Below are 17,835 nucleotides of genomic sequence, written 5' to 3'. Positions count from 1 at the left end.
ATGAATAAATTCTTCCTACTATCCAGCTTGAGTCTCCTTTTTAATTTTAAGCTCTTATCTTAGTCTATTGCAGGGGTTCTCAACCTTGGCAACTTTAAGACTTGTGGACTTCAACTCCCAGAATTCCTCAGCCAGCTTTGCTATTGCATTAGTATTGCATGTATACAGAAAACTCTTTTGAGAAAATCATGGAAATTTAATCAAATGGTGCACATAAATTAATCTTTGAAATGATATTAGCTAGAAGGTGACAATGGTTGATAGATGACTGAATGAGAAACAAAAGGACAGGTCTACGCAGTAATCTGATATTCACATACTGATTACTAAAGCATTATTTCCCTCCATTGGCAAGAAAGAACATTGCAACTTAAAACAGTGTATCACCCATACAAGCAATCCTCACCAGTAGCAAGACGGACTAGCAATTTTGTTGCTAAGCAGCACAATAATTGTGACATCACATGATCATGCCTACCTGTATCAATTTCAGCTGTAGTTATCAAGTGAGATACTCAAGCAACTTGCAATTTCCTGCCAGCTTTCCCATTGACTTTGCCACAAAAGGCAGTCGTGATTGCACGATGCTACAATCATTGTAAACGGGCAAGCACTTGACTCATGATCATGTGACTTTGGATCAATGCAACTGTCTCAACTTTAAGGACTGGTTGCAACTATTTTCAATGCCATTGCAGGTTCAAAGTTGCAAGGGCTACTACGTTATTAGGATTGTTCATGTGTTTCTATTTTGAGAATAATTGATACATTTTTTCAAGTTTTTCATAGAAGTTTAATAACAGTACAAAATACAAGAAAAGCCATTTGTTCCATATGTACCGGAGGGAGTCATTACTATGCTAACAATTGTCAGCTATGTGCATGAGTACAAGGAGCAAATTCTCTACTTTAGCTGAGGTGAATAGGCTAGATAATTAAGTCAAAATATGTCAATCTGTAATCCACTTATTCAGATCCACACGATCCAAAATAAAAGACTGTTCACAACATGGCTACTCTTTAAATAAGAAATGGCAAAGACTGCTCTGCCATATGTTACAGTATACTTTTTTTTTGTACAAAACACAACATACAACATTTATTTCTGTTTGGAGAAATACTCTTTACTCTGCTTGACATCTGGCTTGATAGTGTCACTTCCAGGTTGCCAGCCAGCTGGGCACACTAAAGAAAATATATTTGAAGTTCGTTATTGGGTCATATAAAAAAAAATGCATGTTGCATGTTCATAACTAGATCAATACCCCCAACCTAGCAGAAAACTAGAATTGTACAGGACTAGAATTGTATTGGTTGGAAAAACCTTGATGTATAGGGTTATTTGGGCCAAAAGAATTATTATGGCCATAAACTGAAACTTTCATATTCTCAATTAGAAAACATTTTTAGCAATACAAGACTGTATATCATTAGTATCATAACATTATTTAGTATGATGGTATTTAGAATTATGTTACTGAATAAGCCACAACCACCTGAGTTCATCATAAATTACACTTTGTCATAAACTGGGAACATGTGCAATACCAAATCCATTTCTGAGATGCCAAGAACCCTTTCTCATCACATCTGCTGAAAATCAGCAACATGGGCTTCTGATATTTCGAGATGGGAAAGATCAAATTCTCATAAGCCCTAAACATTGTTGCTTAAAAATATTCAGAATAAAAAACTTGAGCCTTCTCCAAGAGACATGGAAAACAGACACTAAGCTGATAATTCTGATAATAAATTTATTTCATTTATTATGTAAATCACATGTGGCACTCTGTGCCACTAAACTCTGTTTGCACTGATTTTAGAGAATGTAACTCCAACATATTTTTACAATGGTGAATAAAGTTATCCTCAACTTTTAAAGATTTTGTTTTTCATTGAAAGAAACTCTGTCACTTCACCAAGTGTTGTCTGTGCAAGTCAGCCTAAAACCTGTACCACAAATGAGTAAATCTTTTGTGAACAAGGCTCATTTCTATGCATCCACCCGTATCAGCTTTCATCTTAATCATAAAAATACAATCCAAGTGGAAGCTGAAATCTATTTTTAATGTATCGAAAAAGTGCTAAAATTTCTCAAGTATTCATATGTATGTAATTTATATAATCCTAAAAATATTTTTTTGCTATGTAGACAAAATGTCAATAGTACTTTTTTTCTTCTTCTTCTCAATCATGTCCAGTTCTCAAGAACAATGCCTGGACAAGTCACCAGAGTTTTCCTTGCAAAATTTTTCAGAAATAGTTTCCCATTGCCTTTCTCCTACAGCTTAGAGAAAATGGCTATCCCAAGATCACCCAGCTGGCTTCATGCCTAAGGCAGGACTAGAACTCACAATGTCTCAATTTCTAGCCTGATCCTAATCACTATACCAAACTGGCTCTGAGTGCATGTTCTGGCTAACCAATACCTTCCATTTCCTGCTTTACCAATATAAGCTGGCAAATATAAAAAGTTTTGTACAAAATTTTCCTAATTTTCTATGCTGCTAGAGCCCACTGGGGTTTACGAAGCCAGTACATTTTTAAAAAGTATAACTATCTCACCTTCTCCATGTTTGTCTGTAAACTGAAACGCCTGAACTAATCGGAGTGTCTCATCAACTGAACGACCAACGGGCAGATCATTGATTGTGATCTGGCGCAAGATCCCCTTATCATCAATAATAAAGAGGCCCCTAAAATAGAAAAGAGCAATAAAAAAAGTTAGAGGTCATGCAAACAGCAATTCAATGTTCTCTAAATTAATTTTTAAGACTATAGGTCAAAGCAAATATCAAATATCAGGCACTTATTCCTGCATGTGCTATGTGAAACATTAGCTTCTTGCAGACTTCTTTAGCTTGTATAGTATAAGAAACATAATAGATGAGATAATGAAATTTGCCTAGTATTATTTATCAAACAAAACTTGTAAAGCTGTCCACCCACCAGAAGGCAGTGAACAATTAAAAACACAGTACAAACACTATTTAAAATAACAAACATTGAGGCCTTGATAAAGCTTACATTCATCCATCAACCACCCTGTGCCAGTACTATTTACATCCTGGCCCCAGTGTGCCTGGGAGAAAAGCCAAGTCTTCACAGTTTTCCTAAAAGCCAAAAGAATCAGCACCATCTATCTCTCCAGGGATGGAATAGGATGAGGCTACTCCATATAAGGCAGGCACAATGACAGAGCAAGCATATTTCTGAGATCCCACTAGATAACATTCTTTCACTAGGGGGGACTCCTCCATGCCCACCCTGCCAGATCTAGCAGCACAGGCAGAAAATAACAGGGATAGGCAGTTCTGCACGTAACCTGGCCCTAGGCCATGTAGGTTTTTAAGAGTGACAACCACCACCTGGAATTGCACCTGAAAGTCTACTGAGAGTAGTGCAGGAGAATTCTGAACCAGATGCTTTCAAATGCTTTTCATGATCAGTCCAATTTACAGTATACTGGAATAGTCACTTGGGAGGTGACTAAGGCATGAGTGACTTTGAGCAGTACTCTCAATCTTCTCAAAGAAAGGGTACAACTGATACATAAGATATAGATGTGCAAGGCTCCCCAAAGATGGAAAATCACTAGATACGGTGATTAGCTGGACATGGGGGACCCTAAAACTTACAGCCACTCAGTCTTAGCAGGTTTGAACCAACCCGCCCGCCCCCGCCTGGCCATCGGAAAGCACCTTGAAGGCATCATAGACATTCCACTTTGTTCCCCCAAACTGGCAAAGACAACCACTGAATAGAAGACAAAAAGTATCAACTTTACATCTAAGATTTATCAAGCATTTGACAAGTTTACATACTTTACACGTTACTTGAAAGTTATCAGAATGTCACTTTTTTTTCCTATTACCACTTGTCAGTAGCTTTTTAAAAATATACTCAGTAGGTTGAAAGAGGATGAGGCATTCACAGCTTTATGCTCTGAGAATTTATTTAATTCCCTTTTAAAGTAATCAAAATTGGTGACCAACCTCCTGAGTTTGAAAATAGTAAATTCCAGTTCCACATATTGTATAAAGAATTTCAAACAGAGGCAATATTGAACCCACTAACATCACTATAACTCAACCAGCCATGAAAAACATTAGAACAGAGGTTCTCAACCTTGGCAACTTTAAGACTTGTGGACTTCAACTCCCAGAATTCCTCAGCCAGCAAAATGGCTGAGGAATTCTGGGAGTTGAAGTCCACAAGTCTTAAAGTTGCCAAGGTTGAGAACCCCTCCATTAGAACACGTTTTATTAGATTTTTGCCCTGCCTTTATTTATCAGTTCAGGGTGGTGTACATATTTAATGCTCTTGCCTCCCATTTTTCACATAACTCTGAGAGAATGACTAGCCTCAAGTCACCGAGCTAGCTTTCACGCCTAAGGAAAGACTACAACTCAAGTCTTCCAGTTTTGATTTTTTTTCCTTAGTGAAAAAAGTAAAACTCTGAACAAAGTTTCCACATATTATAAGGAATTAGTTTATATTCTTTATTTACAGACATTCCATACATTCCTTACATAAACAATTTTTCCTAAAAAGGAAAGCAACGATTTTTTTTTAAAAAATAGGATCTATCTGAACTTGATAATGTATGCTCAGATTCACATGCATTGGTTTTGCAACTAAGTAAATGTAGACTTGAAAAGATGCTAAATAATGACTGCATTTAAACATAAGCATTGATAGCGCAAACCACAAAAATATGGATCAACAAGATCTTGTTAACACACTAACAATTCAATGGGAGTGAATTTAATTTAGAAAAATTATCTGAAGGCAAAATGGGTTATCTGCTTGAAGAATACCAATCAGATGGAGACTGTTACATTACCTGTAAGAAATGCCTTCATCTTCCTTTAGTATACCATAATCCTTAGCAATTAGACGTTTTGTGTCAGAAACCAGAGGAATGCGCATACTGCCTAGTCCACCCTGTTTTTTGGGAGTGTTGATCCTTTAAGAAAAGTTCAGAAAGAATTCAAAAATTGGTATACAATTTTTCAAATAAATACTTTTAAAATGACCAAGCACAACTGAAGCACAAATGTGCAAAAATAAAGTATTTTAGCAACTTGAACAATTGCAATGAGGCAGAGATCTAAAACTATCCTCCACAGATTGAGAATTTTTCCCAGATTACCAAAACTCAGTTCCCATTATAGGAACAGAGTGGAAAATGTTTTGGTGGTGCAATCCAACTGTCCTTGTGCACAAAAACTCACAGTTCCTTAGCATTAAAAGAGCTACTATGAATGAAAGAAAAAAATGGCTTCACTTAGTCAAGGTGTTCCCAACCGGGGGTGAGAGACACTCCAGGGGGTGCGAAAACTTGGGTTTTCAAAATTATAGTGTATATGCATAATTCGTTGGCGTTATTTTGAACTTTTGTAAGCGGTACGAGAATATATCAGAAGCGTTCTAGGGATGTGGGGTATAGAAAATGTTGGGAGCCGCTGATTTAGTCTAAGCTTTAACAGGCTCTAAAAATCTTTAAAACTCCACATTAGCAAGTTTGTGACAGTTATCTAGAGCAGTGGTTCTCAACCTTTCTAATGACGCGACCCCATAATACAGTTCCCCATAATTGTGGTGACCCCCAACCACTTATACATCGCCGGGTGCCAGGGGCATGGCCAAAGAAAAGGGGAAAAAATGGCGGACAGCCTTGTTTGGCGACCCCCGTGAAATGGTCGTTCGACCCCAAATGGGGTACCGACCCACAGGTTAAGAACCACTGATCTAGAGATTCACTTCTTTTTCAGCTATCAATTTTTCAAGTTGTTGAGGAATTAGGTTTCATTTCTACTACATACGAATTGGTTAGTACATAAAGTGACATCAGAAATATAAAGATAAAGCTTGCTGATGAAATCACTTCAGGACAATTGTTCCATTTCATATGAACCCATCTTTCAACCTGTACCTGTTCATCAAGGGTAAACCACACTAACCTCAAAGGTTTTGGTTTAAACAGAAACACACAAGGTTTCTATTTTCTAGGAAAAAGTTCTTTGACAGTATGAAAGCCCCAAGCCCAAAGATTCTTACCAGGCTAGATGGCAAAAATGAGAATCAACGGAAGCACCAATCACCTCACAATTTATTTTCTTAAATTCATCAGAACGGTCACTGAATGAAATAATTTCAGTTGGACAGACAAAGGTGAAATCAAGTGGATAGAAGAAGAGTACAATGTATTTCCCTAGGAAAAAGTTAAAAAGATAGTCAATAGCATGGAAGAATTTCTTTCATATGCAAATTGGTATGGTTACAGCAAGATATAATTATTATGGATGTGGACAGAATGGAAAGCGTTCTGAAACCAAAACAAACCATTGAATTCTACAGGTTCTGATAGAACCATTTTGGATTTGTCATGGAGTGACTGAAACGAAAGTTAGTGGTCACCCAACTCCTTTGTTCTGCCCTTATACTTTCACTACCTTTGAACAATTTCTGCCCTATATGAATGTATTAACCAGAACAAAACAGCCTCATTTCAATTCAGAATATGAACCAAAACTTTCAAACACATGCATTTTAAGTCAGCCACAGATCATCCAAAATCATGCATGGGATGCTTTGCACATTCCTAGTGCTAAATCCCATATTCCAGAATTCAAATATTAGAGCAATTTTATGGCATCTCTGCAGATTTACTCATTGCCAAATAGCACAAAAGATATCTGCTACAATTGAGAATGATATATAATTCTCAAAAGTTCTTCTTAAGCAGCCATATTTGTGGGTGCTTCATATACAACTCTATAAAACAGTAGGCACCTATCTTTAAAAGCATGCAAGTTTCAACACAAAAATATCAAACACCAGATATATTAGGACAATGATAGAGTATTATTCCTTCACTAACCAATTATGCTACATACCCACCATGTTTCCTTGAAAATAAAACCCAGCCAGAAAATAAGCCCTAGCATGACTTTTCAGAATGTTCGTAATATAAACTCTACCCCCAAAATAAGCCCCAGAATTGTGGTTGCCGGGGAGGGGACAAGGGGCATGGCCAGCTCATCACTCACATCGGGGGGCAACTGTGAGGGCCCAGGTAGGGCTAGGAAGGATCCAGGGATCTCTGGTGGAGGAGGGGCAGGACCAGGGTGGGCGCCAGGACCTGATCTACCAGAGGAGCTTCGCCGACCCTCTTGGGTTGTGTGGGGCAGCTCTGGGACTGGGCTTGGGTGGGGCGGGGAGTCCCAGCTGCCTCTTGGAGATGGGGGAGGGCTCCCTGCCCTTCCCATTCGCTGGACCTGTCACAGGTGGGACACTGGGCTCGCAGGAGGAAGAGGTTGGATGGCAGGAACCGAGCATGCAAGGGCCGTGGCATGGCACCAGTCCCATCCCACCACCTGCCTCGCTAATAACAAAGTGTGTGTGTGTAAAACAAACGAACCAATTGATTGCTATAATTATCTCATGATTTGACTGGTGAGAGAAGCACACCACTTCCTCTATGTTACTTATATGCACACTGTGTACTACTGTATATATTCAGCTGGTTAATTTAGGCTTGAAGTGGACACCTCACCCATTTCCAAGATACCATCCTATTTTATAATATATCCTGTTCAGAAGATGTAATCATTCCCATCTTCTGAACAGGATCTCAGGATTGCATATACACACCTGCCCCCAAAACCTGTTCTTTTAGACCACAATTCTATAAGCAGTGAACTACTTATTTACAATACTTTTAACATCCTAAATATATGGTTTTATTTCTTATAATTTAAATGTTGTTCCATTCGTATGTACAATGCATTTTGGTATAAATCACTTGTGAGATGCTCAAACTGTTTTTGTAATCTTAAACAGAATATTTATTTCAGATCCAATCCAACAAGCTTTACTGGACTTACCTCTATAGTCAGAAAGTGTAATATCTTTGAATTGCCCATCTGGCATTACTGCTGTGGCCTTGAAGTCTGGGGCTGGTTTCCCAATGAAAGCATTTCCTGAAGACATTCTGACTGAAGCTTAAGAGAGAGAAATGATTAGTAAATATTTTGCCATCACCTGAAAGAGCATTGATAGCCAATCCTGGCCAAACTATTCAGAACTTCATAAATTTTAGAAACTGAAATTTAATGTCCTAAAAAGAAAAATGATCTTAAGCCTTTAAACAATCATTCATGTTAGAATTCACCTATAACAATTACCCAAACTACAGATCAACATACTTTTGTTAATACAGATTTTCTTAATACAGGACAGCATTTTTTTCTACATTTATCAACCATCAGCTAGGATGAGACTATGACCTAGGAAACCAGCAAATATTCTAGCTGGCTCAATTCCTAAAATTGAATTTTAAATCATACGGTGGGCCTAAAGTTCTTTATACAGTACAACTTTCTGCTAAATTTATGCATCCATAGATTTTCCAATCCCCAATCTTATCAAGCATAAACTTCTGGCATAAATTATTTACTGCAGATTTTGAGAACCAGCAAAAGCTAAATATTGTAGACAAATAGTATTTATAGATTCTCCTAACAATACCAATTAAATGTATATATTCAAGTCATAATCTGTACCAAATATAAAAAACACAACTAAATGCAAATTAGCTTTACCCAAAACGAATCCCCATAATTCTAGTTGCTGGCCCTTTCAGCCAGGAAAGAAAATGTATGTAATATATGTAAGTACTCCCGATATTCCAAACCCTGGGAAATTAAGTTTGACAATTTGACATAATCCAATGCATAGCCAGCTTTTTAAAAAAGTTCACTGTGTACATTTGTGCAAGCTAGCCATTACATTCTGAAACAATTCTGAATATTAAAGCCAGCAAGTTTTTAAAAAATCTTAAAGGCAATCTTTCAACAATCCAAGTTCAGATGGGTTTACTCTGGGGAGGAATAGATTTCGTTTTCCATTACGTAATTACCCAAAATTGAAACCCTTGAAGAGGAAGTTAGTTTATGAGTTGCTTTCACCACTCCGCGGCTGTTGCAAATTTATGTCTCAAATTCCAATGAGCTCAATGACATTTTCTCTAATCAGTTTGTAAAGAATGCAGCCTTTATCACATTTTGCCATTAACTGCAAGCAGGAACGAATTTGTATATCGCGCTAACCTCCGAATTACTTAAATGTTACATACCCAGCAAGTGAAACAAGCTAGATTAGAACTGAAACAAACCACGCTGGGTCTTAACTGGAGCACATATCGATCAAAATGTCTAGAAATCCCAAGAAACTCTAAGAAGCCCGAGTGCTCCGCTTCCAGCCAGAGCACCGAGCGTTTCTGAAAAGGAGACTCGTCTTAACGGTCTCCTTGTTTAAATAGCTCATTGTAACCTCCAGCTGATTCAACCGCAACATCGTTACAAGAAGCGCAAAACCTTTAGTGGTGCAACTTAATATAATAACCTAAGACGCCGCGCAATCAGTGCCCCCATGCCGTGCAGTAAATTGTTTTCGGTTGTTTCAACCAGATTTTTTTTTTCTCTTCCGCCTCCGCCCATGTTAAGCCAGGAGGCACCTGCTGCGAGAAAGCCAGCAAAACCTTCCAACTACTCAATAATTGAAGTTAAACCCATTGCTTTCATTATAAAAAGTCTCACCCTGCTCCTCTAGTATGCAGTAAAATATCACCGAAAACTATGTTCCCCCCGCCCTTGCTTGGGAGAAGCTGTTCCACAAATCCAGCCCCGGCTTACAAACGAACCTCCCGCCACACCGGCTCTCACCCAGTTGCGGTTACCTAAAGCGAATCAAGACGACACTCTCAATAAAACTCGACCAGTACAAGCTAGACAGGAAGAACCGCGATTTACATGATTTTATACCGTCCGAAATCTCGCGATAGAAGTGACGCAAGGTCGATACTCCTATCGGTTGGCTCCTTTTCCCGCTCTCTTCCTGCCCATTGCTTCGAGATGCAGCGCCAGGATGACTTTGCAGATTTGTTGCGCCTTAGCGTTCGGTGTGGGTGATTGTCTAGAGACTCTAGAGAGCATTCAGATTACAATTCGGAGTGATGGAAAGATAAATGAATTCGAGGCAGTCTGGCGGCGTAGTGTGCTTTTTCCTGTGTGGGGGAAAAAAACTCCCTCCGAGTGGTTCTTTTGGAGCCCGTTATCAGATATTGCTAATATTGTTAATTATAATGTTGCTAAGTAATTAGATATCCCTCCACGTATATTACCGAAACGTTGTGTAATCTACATACAAAAATGCAAAGTCACGAGGAATTGGCCTTTTCTAAACAAAAAGGAACATTTGCATTACACATCAGCCCAAAGGTGTTTTTTTCACAAGTTAGTATTTATATAATTTGCAGTCATGTGATTGTTAGCCCTCTTTCTGAAAATAATTGAGGTCACTTGGAGGTTTATCTGTGCCCTCAGGGTCACCTGAATCCTTCCATTCTCCACCATTCAGCCAGAACCAAAGAAGCTTCTTGGATGAGAAGCCAAATGTCTTCTAGCAAAACAAGGAAGTCCAGTTGCCTTTTGAAAGAAAGCACCTTTGGGACAACCATGATCTGGACAAATGAGAATCTTCATAGACATTACACTTCAGCATTCTTACCCTGGTTTATAGTAAAGCATCTCAAAGAATTGAGATTAAGGCCCAAGGAAATTTGTTTGGTCAACTCAGTAATGCTATCTTTATCTAGAAAAGTAGTGGATTGTGCTAATTTATCTCAGTTGACTCATATTTTACTAAAATAACCAAACCTAGGTTGCATGATGTGCTAGCAGGAGTCACACAACAACCCTGCAACTATATTTAACCTTGAATATTTAAAATGCTACACAAAGCTAAGTTGTTTAACAACCATGGTAGCCAGATTCACATGTAGCAATCTGACTTCTGGTGTCTAAAAGGTTTCTATTTTATCCTCTGTGGTGGGAACGTTAACTGTGGACGTGGGAAAGTTCAGCACGGTGAAGGATATACAGGTCTTAGGTATTGGTGAGTTGAAATGGACTGGAATTAAACGCTTTCAGTCAGATCATCATACGATGAGAAAAAGGTTCGGAAGCATATTGCATAATACAGTATGTTTAGCTATGGTAAATTCCCACCTTAGGCATGAAAGCTGGGTGATCTTGGGCCAGTCACTCAGCCCAAGCCACCTCACATGGTTATTGTTGTGGGGTAAGAGTGTTATGTATCTTCACCACCTTGAGTTATTTGTAAAGTAACAATGGGATAAAAATCAAATAAATACATAAATTTAACCATTATTAATTGACAGTATTTGATTTCCTATGTTTTTATGATTTAATGAATTATAAACTGATCACAGTAATTGAATTTGTTGTTATTAGTTGCGAAGTCGTGTCCGACCCATTGCGACCCCATGGACAACATTCCTCCAGGCCTTCCTGTCCTCTACCATCTTCTGTAGTCCATTTAAGCTCACACCTACTGCTTCAGTGACTCCATCCAGCCACCTTATTCTCTGTCGTCCCTTTCTTTTATTGCCCTCAATCTTTCCCAGCATTAGGCTCTTCTCCAGTGAGTCCTTCCTTCTCATTAGATGGCCAAAGTACTTGAGTTTCAACTTCAGGATCTGGCCTTCTAAAAAGCAGTCAGGGTTGATCTCTTGGACTGACCGGTTTGATCGTCTTGCAGTCCAAGGGACTCACAGGAGTCTTCTCCAGCACCATAGTTCAAGGCCTCAATTCTTTTGCGCTCAGCCTTTCTTATGGTCCAGCTTTCACAGCCATATATTGCAATTGGGAAAACCATGTTCTTGACTATGTACTTTTGTTGGCAGGGTGATGTCTCTACTTTTTAATATGCTGTCTAAATTTGCCATAATTTTCCTCTCCATGAGCAAGCGTCTTTTAATTTCTTGGCTGCAGTCTCCATCTGTGGTGATCTTGGAGCCCAGGAAGATAAAATCTGTCACTACCTCCATTTTCCCCCCATCTATTTGACAGGAATTGAGAGGGCCAGATGTCATGATCTTGGTTTTCTTAATGTTGAGTTTCAAGCCAACTTTTGCACTCTCCTTCTTCACCCACATCAAGAGGTTCTTTAGTTCCTCTTCACTTTTTGCCATTAGAGTGGTATCATCTGCATATCTTAGGTTGTTGATATTTCTCCTGGTAATCTTAATTCCAACTTTTGATTCATCTAGCCCTGCCTTTCTCATGATGTGCTCTGCATATAAGTTAAATAGACAGGGTGACAGAATACACACTAAATACTAGTCTACAGAATCCAATCTGAGTTGGTCACTGGGACCAGAGGTTTATTCTTCCAAGTTTTTGGACTCACGCTGCAGCCCATCCTCATGGAACCTCGGTCTCCAGAAGGTGTGCATTGGGCTGTTCAACACGTATTTATATGGTGCCTAATTTATTTTTCTATAAATGATGCAATTCAATAATTATGCATTGAATGATACTTGAACCAGATTTTGCTCTAGTTTCAGTGGGATTAGTTTAGTGTTTAGTGAGGCATTAAAAACTCTGAAGTACTTATTTTTCCTGTAGTATTTTTTTTCCCTTGTTCTTCAACTTATTTTCCTACTCTACTTTCCCCTGGGTAATCTCTCATTTGCTGTGATTATAACAGCTATATAACACTACTGAGGCATAACCATGTGAAAGGCAAACTGGGATTTGCTTCTCTACATTTCGGATTTGGGCCAAATGCATGGAGCATTTGTGATGGTAGACTGAGAATACAATAATAAATTATTTCAGAAACAAATAACACCTACCCAAATCCCAGTTGCCTTTATGAATGTGCCAGTATTTCCATAAACATACACATACAAATTCAGTCAATGGTGGAAATATGATGAAAAATCTTGTTACTAAAACAGCAGTAGCATACAAAAATGGATTAACATTAAAGGCTGAACAAGATATATAGTGTATTCTTGAAGTGTTTACACAAATATAAGATATATGACATTAAGTGGTTCTTATTTCCAAATAACTACGCACAGGAGTTGAAAAAGTAATGTTGGAAGCAAGCTGAAATGCTTTTATTCTGATTCAGCAAGAAGCTTCTTATGAATTGTGTTGCAATATTTATCTCTGGAAATAAATTATTTTTAAAATACAATACAGAATATGTTACCTTATCTTTTGTGGTTAATGTTTAACTAATATAAATTAAAAAAAAGTGCCAATCACAGCAAAAATGAAAAAGATACATTAATCAATAAACAGAATTCATTTCAAAGTCCATCTAGACATGCCAAGAAGTATGTGAAATATTGCCATATTCATAGGTATAATCACTCTAAGCAATAATTTACTTAACCGTAGTTTACTGAATAAACCATAACTGACTGCAAAACATGAGTCCAAATGCAATGATAACATGATAAATCACATTGTGTATTAACTACATTGTGTAAATAAAACCAAAATAAAGGTCTATGAAATATGTATCCTATGATTAGGAATATGGCTAATCTGAACTTTTTGGGGTAGTTTGTCCACTTCCAGAAAAAATAGTCTATGGTAATCTGGATGTGGCTGCCCCCATGTCCTCATTCCACTCCAGAATGCTGAGGTAGGAAAATTCTAACATAAAAGTGATGTGTGAGGTATTATCAAAACATTGTCCAGACAGATCATAAAGGTTTGAACAGAAATAATAATGGCTATCCAGTTTGGTGTGTAGCAGTTAGAGGACTGGAGAGATCAATTCAGACACTAATTATGAAGTTTTTTGGGCTCTGATTCATAGCCATAATAATAAGCAATCTACCAGGCTGCTCAGCAACAAATGAATATCATCTTTTTTTCCCATCCCACACCTCACATTCTATGTAGTTATCTAACCATCAGCCACAGCTGCAATGCTGTATTAAAATAATAGTTGTAAATTATGATCCCAATGGGTAACAGTTGTTTATATTTGATGATTGGTAACTTTAACAAGCTTTATCCATTTAAAATCATTTGCTTGTTATTTAGCATATTGTAAGAACTCAGTTGAGAATAGCTGAATTCTACCACGTGTACTTGATGAAGTCACTCCCAGTCATGAACCTGAGTCTGTATATGCAGCACACATATGTGCACAATTGCTGCATGTTAAAACACCTAAATAGAAACTTTTAAAAACAGAAACTGATGGAACATTTTTTTTTATAAAATCAGTGATTATGTTCATACATCTTGCTGATCGCTAACCCTTTACTTAATTGGCTGTGTTTATGGAACATTCTGAAGGAAGTTAGCCCAAAGAAGGAAATATTAAAAAGGCAGAAAAATATATTTTTCCTCAAAAGGACTTTTTAAAACCAAACCTGGCCCCAAATCTATCTCTCTGCCCCAAGCAAGACTTTAGCCCCATACAAATGCAGATATAAAACCATCAGAAAGTTGAAGCCAGAGCAATCAAGAAGACAAAAGAGAAGATCTGCATACCCCACCCAAACTCTAGGAGTCAGCCCCATCACCTGGGAAGCAAGATAGGATAATAGAATTAAACCACAGATATCAGGGCCTAGACAAACTCAGAAACAGCCTCAAAGTTCATGCCACAGGAACAGGAAACTATTCCAAACAAGGCTAGAGGGGGTATAAAAGCCTATTGCCCCATGTGCTCAGCCCTTCTCTCGCCTCTGCACTTTCCTGAAGAACCATCTTTCTGCAATAAACTGTAACCTTCTTCCCAAAGCAGTCACCATGTTTGCTTATTTATTCCCAGCTTGGATGAACCAGGATGAAGACCTTACTTCTAACAATTCTTAATTGCCAAACCACAGGATGTGTGCCATGCTAGGCTCAAGTGTGATTACAGATAGTTAATTTGTGATTATGCTTTTAAAATTAAAAACATAGAACACAGAAGCATACGGCTGGAAGGGGCTTTGGAGGTCTTCAATCCCTTGCTCTTCAATAAATTGCACAGTCGGAGTTTATCGAAATTGGTTTCTGCTACTAGTAAGTTGCAAAATAAGGGAAATACGGTGCTCCGCAAGCCCACGTGGCTTGGAAAATCAGAAAGACTGAGGAATGCTCAGTTAAATTTCAACCCGGAAACGGAAACATTAAAGTCAGAAGAGAGGTTTTTTTTTTTTTTTTTTACTTTCTTGGGAACTCCAGCGAAGGACTAAAGAATTAGAAGGTGTGTAATGAGTGAGCTGTTGTGACTTACCCGAAGCTGATCTCCTTTGTCTTGATTTGCGTCAGTCCGGTTTGTGCACAGGGGTGGGGTGAAACGTGCGGCTGAACTGGCGGGTAGGTTAGGCTCTTTCACTCGCTCTCCTTTTCCTCTAAAAAACATCAGTGTTACGGAAGGGGAACCTCCAATCCAATTAACGGGAAAAGAATTAAATGCACGGGAGAACATTTAGACAGTATTAGGAAATTAATCACAATGCGTGACTTTATGTACTTCAAACTGCATGTTTAGTCGTATGCCTTAATGGAATTTTTCCCCCAAGTAAAGTGTAAGTTGTACTATCCATATTTTCTTGGATATTTTCTTTAAATTATAAGATTTATTTCTGAGACAATATGTCACATTTCTGGCTGGATCAGGAGCAGTTATGATAAGCTAATGATTTCGTTCCCAGGAACATAAAAACCCCACTAGAATATACTTAATACCGATCACAATCACCATTTATTGCTCTCCCTTCATATTTTGCTCTGTGCCGATCTATGTTACGTATTATTAATTAGAGCATTTCCCTGTATAAAAATAAGGAATTTCTGCTTTATAACAGCTGTATAGAATTTCAGCACGTGCAGCCTACATATTCTGTTTCACTAGGGCCTCTGTGTGTGTGTGTGTGTGTGTGTGTGTGTGTGAGAGAGAGAGAGAGAGAGAGAGAGAGAGAGAATTATCCACCTAACTCCGGTGGATTCTAATTATATATAGGTGGTATTTCATTGAGAAATATGATTATTTAAATACCACCCAACTCCCAATGATTCTGGGAACCTTAAAATCATTAAAATATTTTTAAACAAACAATAGAACACATACATACACACACAAGAACAATGAAGGTAAAGAAAATAAATAGCTCTGTGAAAAAACTCTACAGCTGATCCTAGCAAAAAATGAGGATGTTGCATAGTTGAGAGCCCTTGAAATATTATTTCCTCTTATGATTAAGCCTGTAAAACTACTTTTAGATCACTGCAGGATGTTCCTCTTGGAAACAAAATGTTTTTCATAAGCCAGGAAAGAGTAAAAAAAAAAAAAATAACAGTTAGCCATCTTCCTTTTTCCTCTGCCTGAGAAATGAGACTGTCAGCAAGAAAGGAGAATTCTTTGGACTTTGAATTCTTAGCACAGTTGAATTTTCAACAGACATGAGGATAATTGAAATCTCCCATTAGACAGACAGACAGACTTGTTTAATCATCAGTATCCCATTTTTAGGGAAAGTTGTATTGAAAGCAGCGAGTGTTTAGTATTTAGAGGGTCCTGCTGAAACAGATTATCTGGATCCATGCTTGTCAGGTATTAGATCCTATCATAGAACAGGTAGGACATTATTTGTTCTGTTCAGTGGCCTTTAGTATCTTGAGGAAATGTACCTTTTTTTTCCTATTAGCATTTTGAATGCCACCTGGCACCTTTGACCATAATGACCTATTTCAGTGGTTCTCAACCTTCTTAATGCCGCGACCCTTTAATACAGTTCCTCATGTTGTGGTGATCCCCAACCATAAAATTTTTTCGTTGCTACTTCATAACTGTAATTTTGCTTAAGAATCGTGTTACTAATTTAATCTCTCCCTCCCTCTCTTTCTCTCTCCCTCTCTTTCTCTCTCCCTCCCTCTCTTTCTCCCTCTTTCTCCCTATCTTTCTCCCTCTCTCTCCCTTCCTCTTTCTCTCTCCCTCTCTCCCTTTCTCTCTCTCCCTCTCTATTTCTGTCTCCCTCTCTTTCTCCCTCTCTCTCTTCCTATTTCTCTCTCCCTCTCCCTCCCTTTCTTTCTCTCCCTCTCTCTCTCCCTTCCTCTTCCTCTTTTTCCCTCCTTCTTTCTCTCCCTTTCTTTCCCTCTCTCTTTCTCTCTCCCTCTTTCTCTCCCTCTCTCCCTCCCTCCCTCCCTCCCTCCCTCTCTCTTTCTGATCGGGGATTGATTTGGAGGTGTGGAGGGGAGGGGAGTGGCCGAGGGCTGCCTGTATGACCGGGCAGAGTGGGCGATGGGAGAGGAGCGAGCCGATCGCCTTCCCGGGAGCTGGGACTCCAGTGCGTTTTCCCAGCCAGTGGGGCCTACGGTAGCGCCAGGATCCCGTGGTTCCCCGGGAAAGGGACTTCCTGGCTGCACTTCTCAGGGGGTGGGGCGCCCGGGCGCAGGGCCAATCAGAAGCCCCTCGAGGGGGCAAGCCTGCATAAGAGCCATGCCCTTTCTGTGGGGGAGAGACACAATGAGGGAGCCAACCAATCGCGGGATGTAGATTCTGACGGACGGCCGGCCTGAGCTGAGGAGCCGGCGATCGCCTCGAGCCGCCGGCATGGCCCGATGAGACCGCACTGCGCCCAACAGGCAGTACATAATGGCCAATGAGTGCCGGATGGGGGGTGGTGCTTGAGAGGTGGCTACTGAGTGCGGCACCATTGTGGCTGTCAAGCCCCGTGGGCTTGACATTCCTACAAGGGAAGGGGCCCACGCAGCCGGCCGCCGAAGCATGCAGCCGGCTGCCAGAAACGCCACACAGGAAGAACAGCTGATGGCAGCCTACCGGGCGGCGTGCGGGGCTCCTGTGCACCCTAGCATGGCCCGCCGGCGCCTGGTTAGAGCAGCTGGCTGGCACTCCATTGTGGCCAGCTCCGGCGGGGCGGGGATTCCCTGGTGTCATGGAACGCGGCACGGCAATGTCACCAATGGGTGGGGCATCCCG

The 17,835-nt window shown here is 39.5% G+C and overlaps 2 protein-coding genes across 8 annotated transcripts in view; one reads left to right on the top strand and one right to left on the bottom strand.

Annotated features, from left to right (window-relative positions):
• Positions 1-769: 769 nt before the first annotated feature.
• On the bottom strand, positions 770-15,151 carry PRDX1 (peroxiredoxin 1). 4 transcript variants are annotated; one of them, XM_039349588.1, is made up of 6 exons: positions 15,130-15,151; positions 7,893-8,009; positions 6,064-6,217; positions 4,847-4,969; positions 2,566-2,696; positions 770-1,185 (listed from the first exon to the last, which is right to left on the bottom strand). In XM_039349588.1, the coding sequence occupies exons 2-6, from the start codon at positions 7,996-7,998 to the stop codon at positions 1,100-1,102; spliced, it is 600 nt and encodes a 199-aa protein (XP_039205522.1). In that variant the 5' UTR covers positions 7,999-8,009; positions 15,130-15,151; the 3' UTR covers positions 770-1,099. The 4 variants fall into 4 exon arrangements, with proteins under 4 accessions (XP_039205522.1, XP_039205518.1, XP_039205519.1 ...); XM_039349584.1 differs by lacking the exon at positions 15,130-15,151 and adding an exon at positions 9,746-9,899; XM_039349585.1 differs by lacking the exon at positions 15,130-15,151 and adding an exon at positions 9,732-9,829.
• Positions 14,609-17,835, top strand: part of AKR1A1 (aldo-keto reductase family 1 member A1) — a 26,528-nt gene continuing 23,301 nt past the window's right edge. Inside the window, exon 1 of one of the 4 annotated variants that reach the window (XM_039349583.1) lies at positions 14,609-14,915. The gene's annotated coding sequence lies outside the window, so the exon portion shown is untranslated. Of the gene's footprint in view, positions 14,916-14,966; positions 15,213-15,293; positions 15,425-17,835 lie in introns of those variants that run through there. The other 3 variants (XM_039349580.1, XM_039349581.1, XM_039349582.1) reach the window with 3 other exon arrangements.

Source organism: Crotalus tigris, unplaced genomic scaffold (assembly GCF_016545835.1).
Source record: "Crotalus tigris isolate CLP2741 ecotype Arizona unplaced genomic scaffold, ASM1654583v1 scf7180000018299.754606, whole genome shotgun sequence".
NCBI classification, from domain to species: Eukaryota; Metazoa; Chordata; class Lepidosauria; order Squamata; family Viperidae; genus Crotalus; species Crotalus tigris.
Note: the sequence above shows the minus strand (reverse complement) of the source record. Positions and strands in the feature narration are given on the sequence as shown.

Coding starts and splice junctions, on each gene's coding strand:
- PRDX1 (XM_039349588.1), bottom strand. CDS start 7,998: ATGTCTTCAGGAAATGCTTTCATTGGGAAACCAGCCCCAGACTTCAAG. Junction 2,697..4,846: donor GATGAAGGCATTTCTTACAG/GTAATGTAACAG, acceptor TTTCTATTTTAG/GGGCCTCTTTATTATTGATG. Junction 1,186..2,565: donor TACAGACAAACATGGAGAAG/GTGAGATAGTTA, acceptor TATTTTCTTTAG/TGTGCCCAGCTGGCTGGCAA.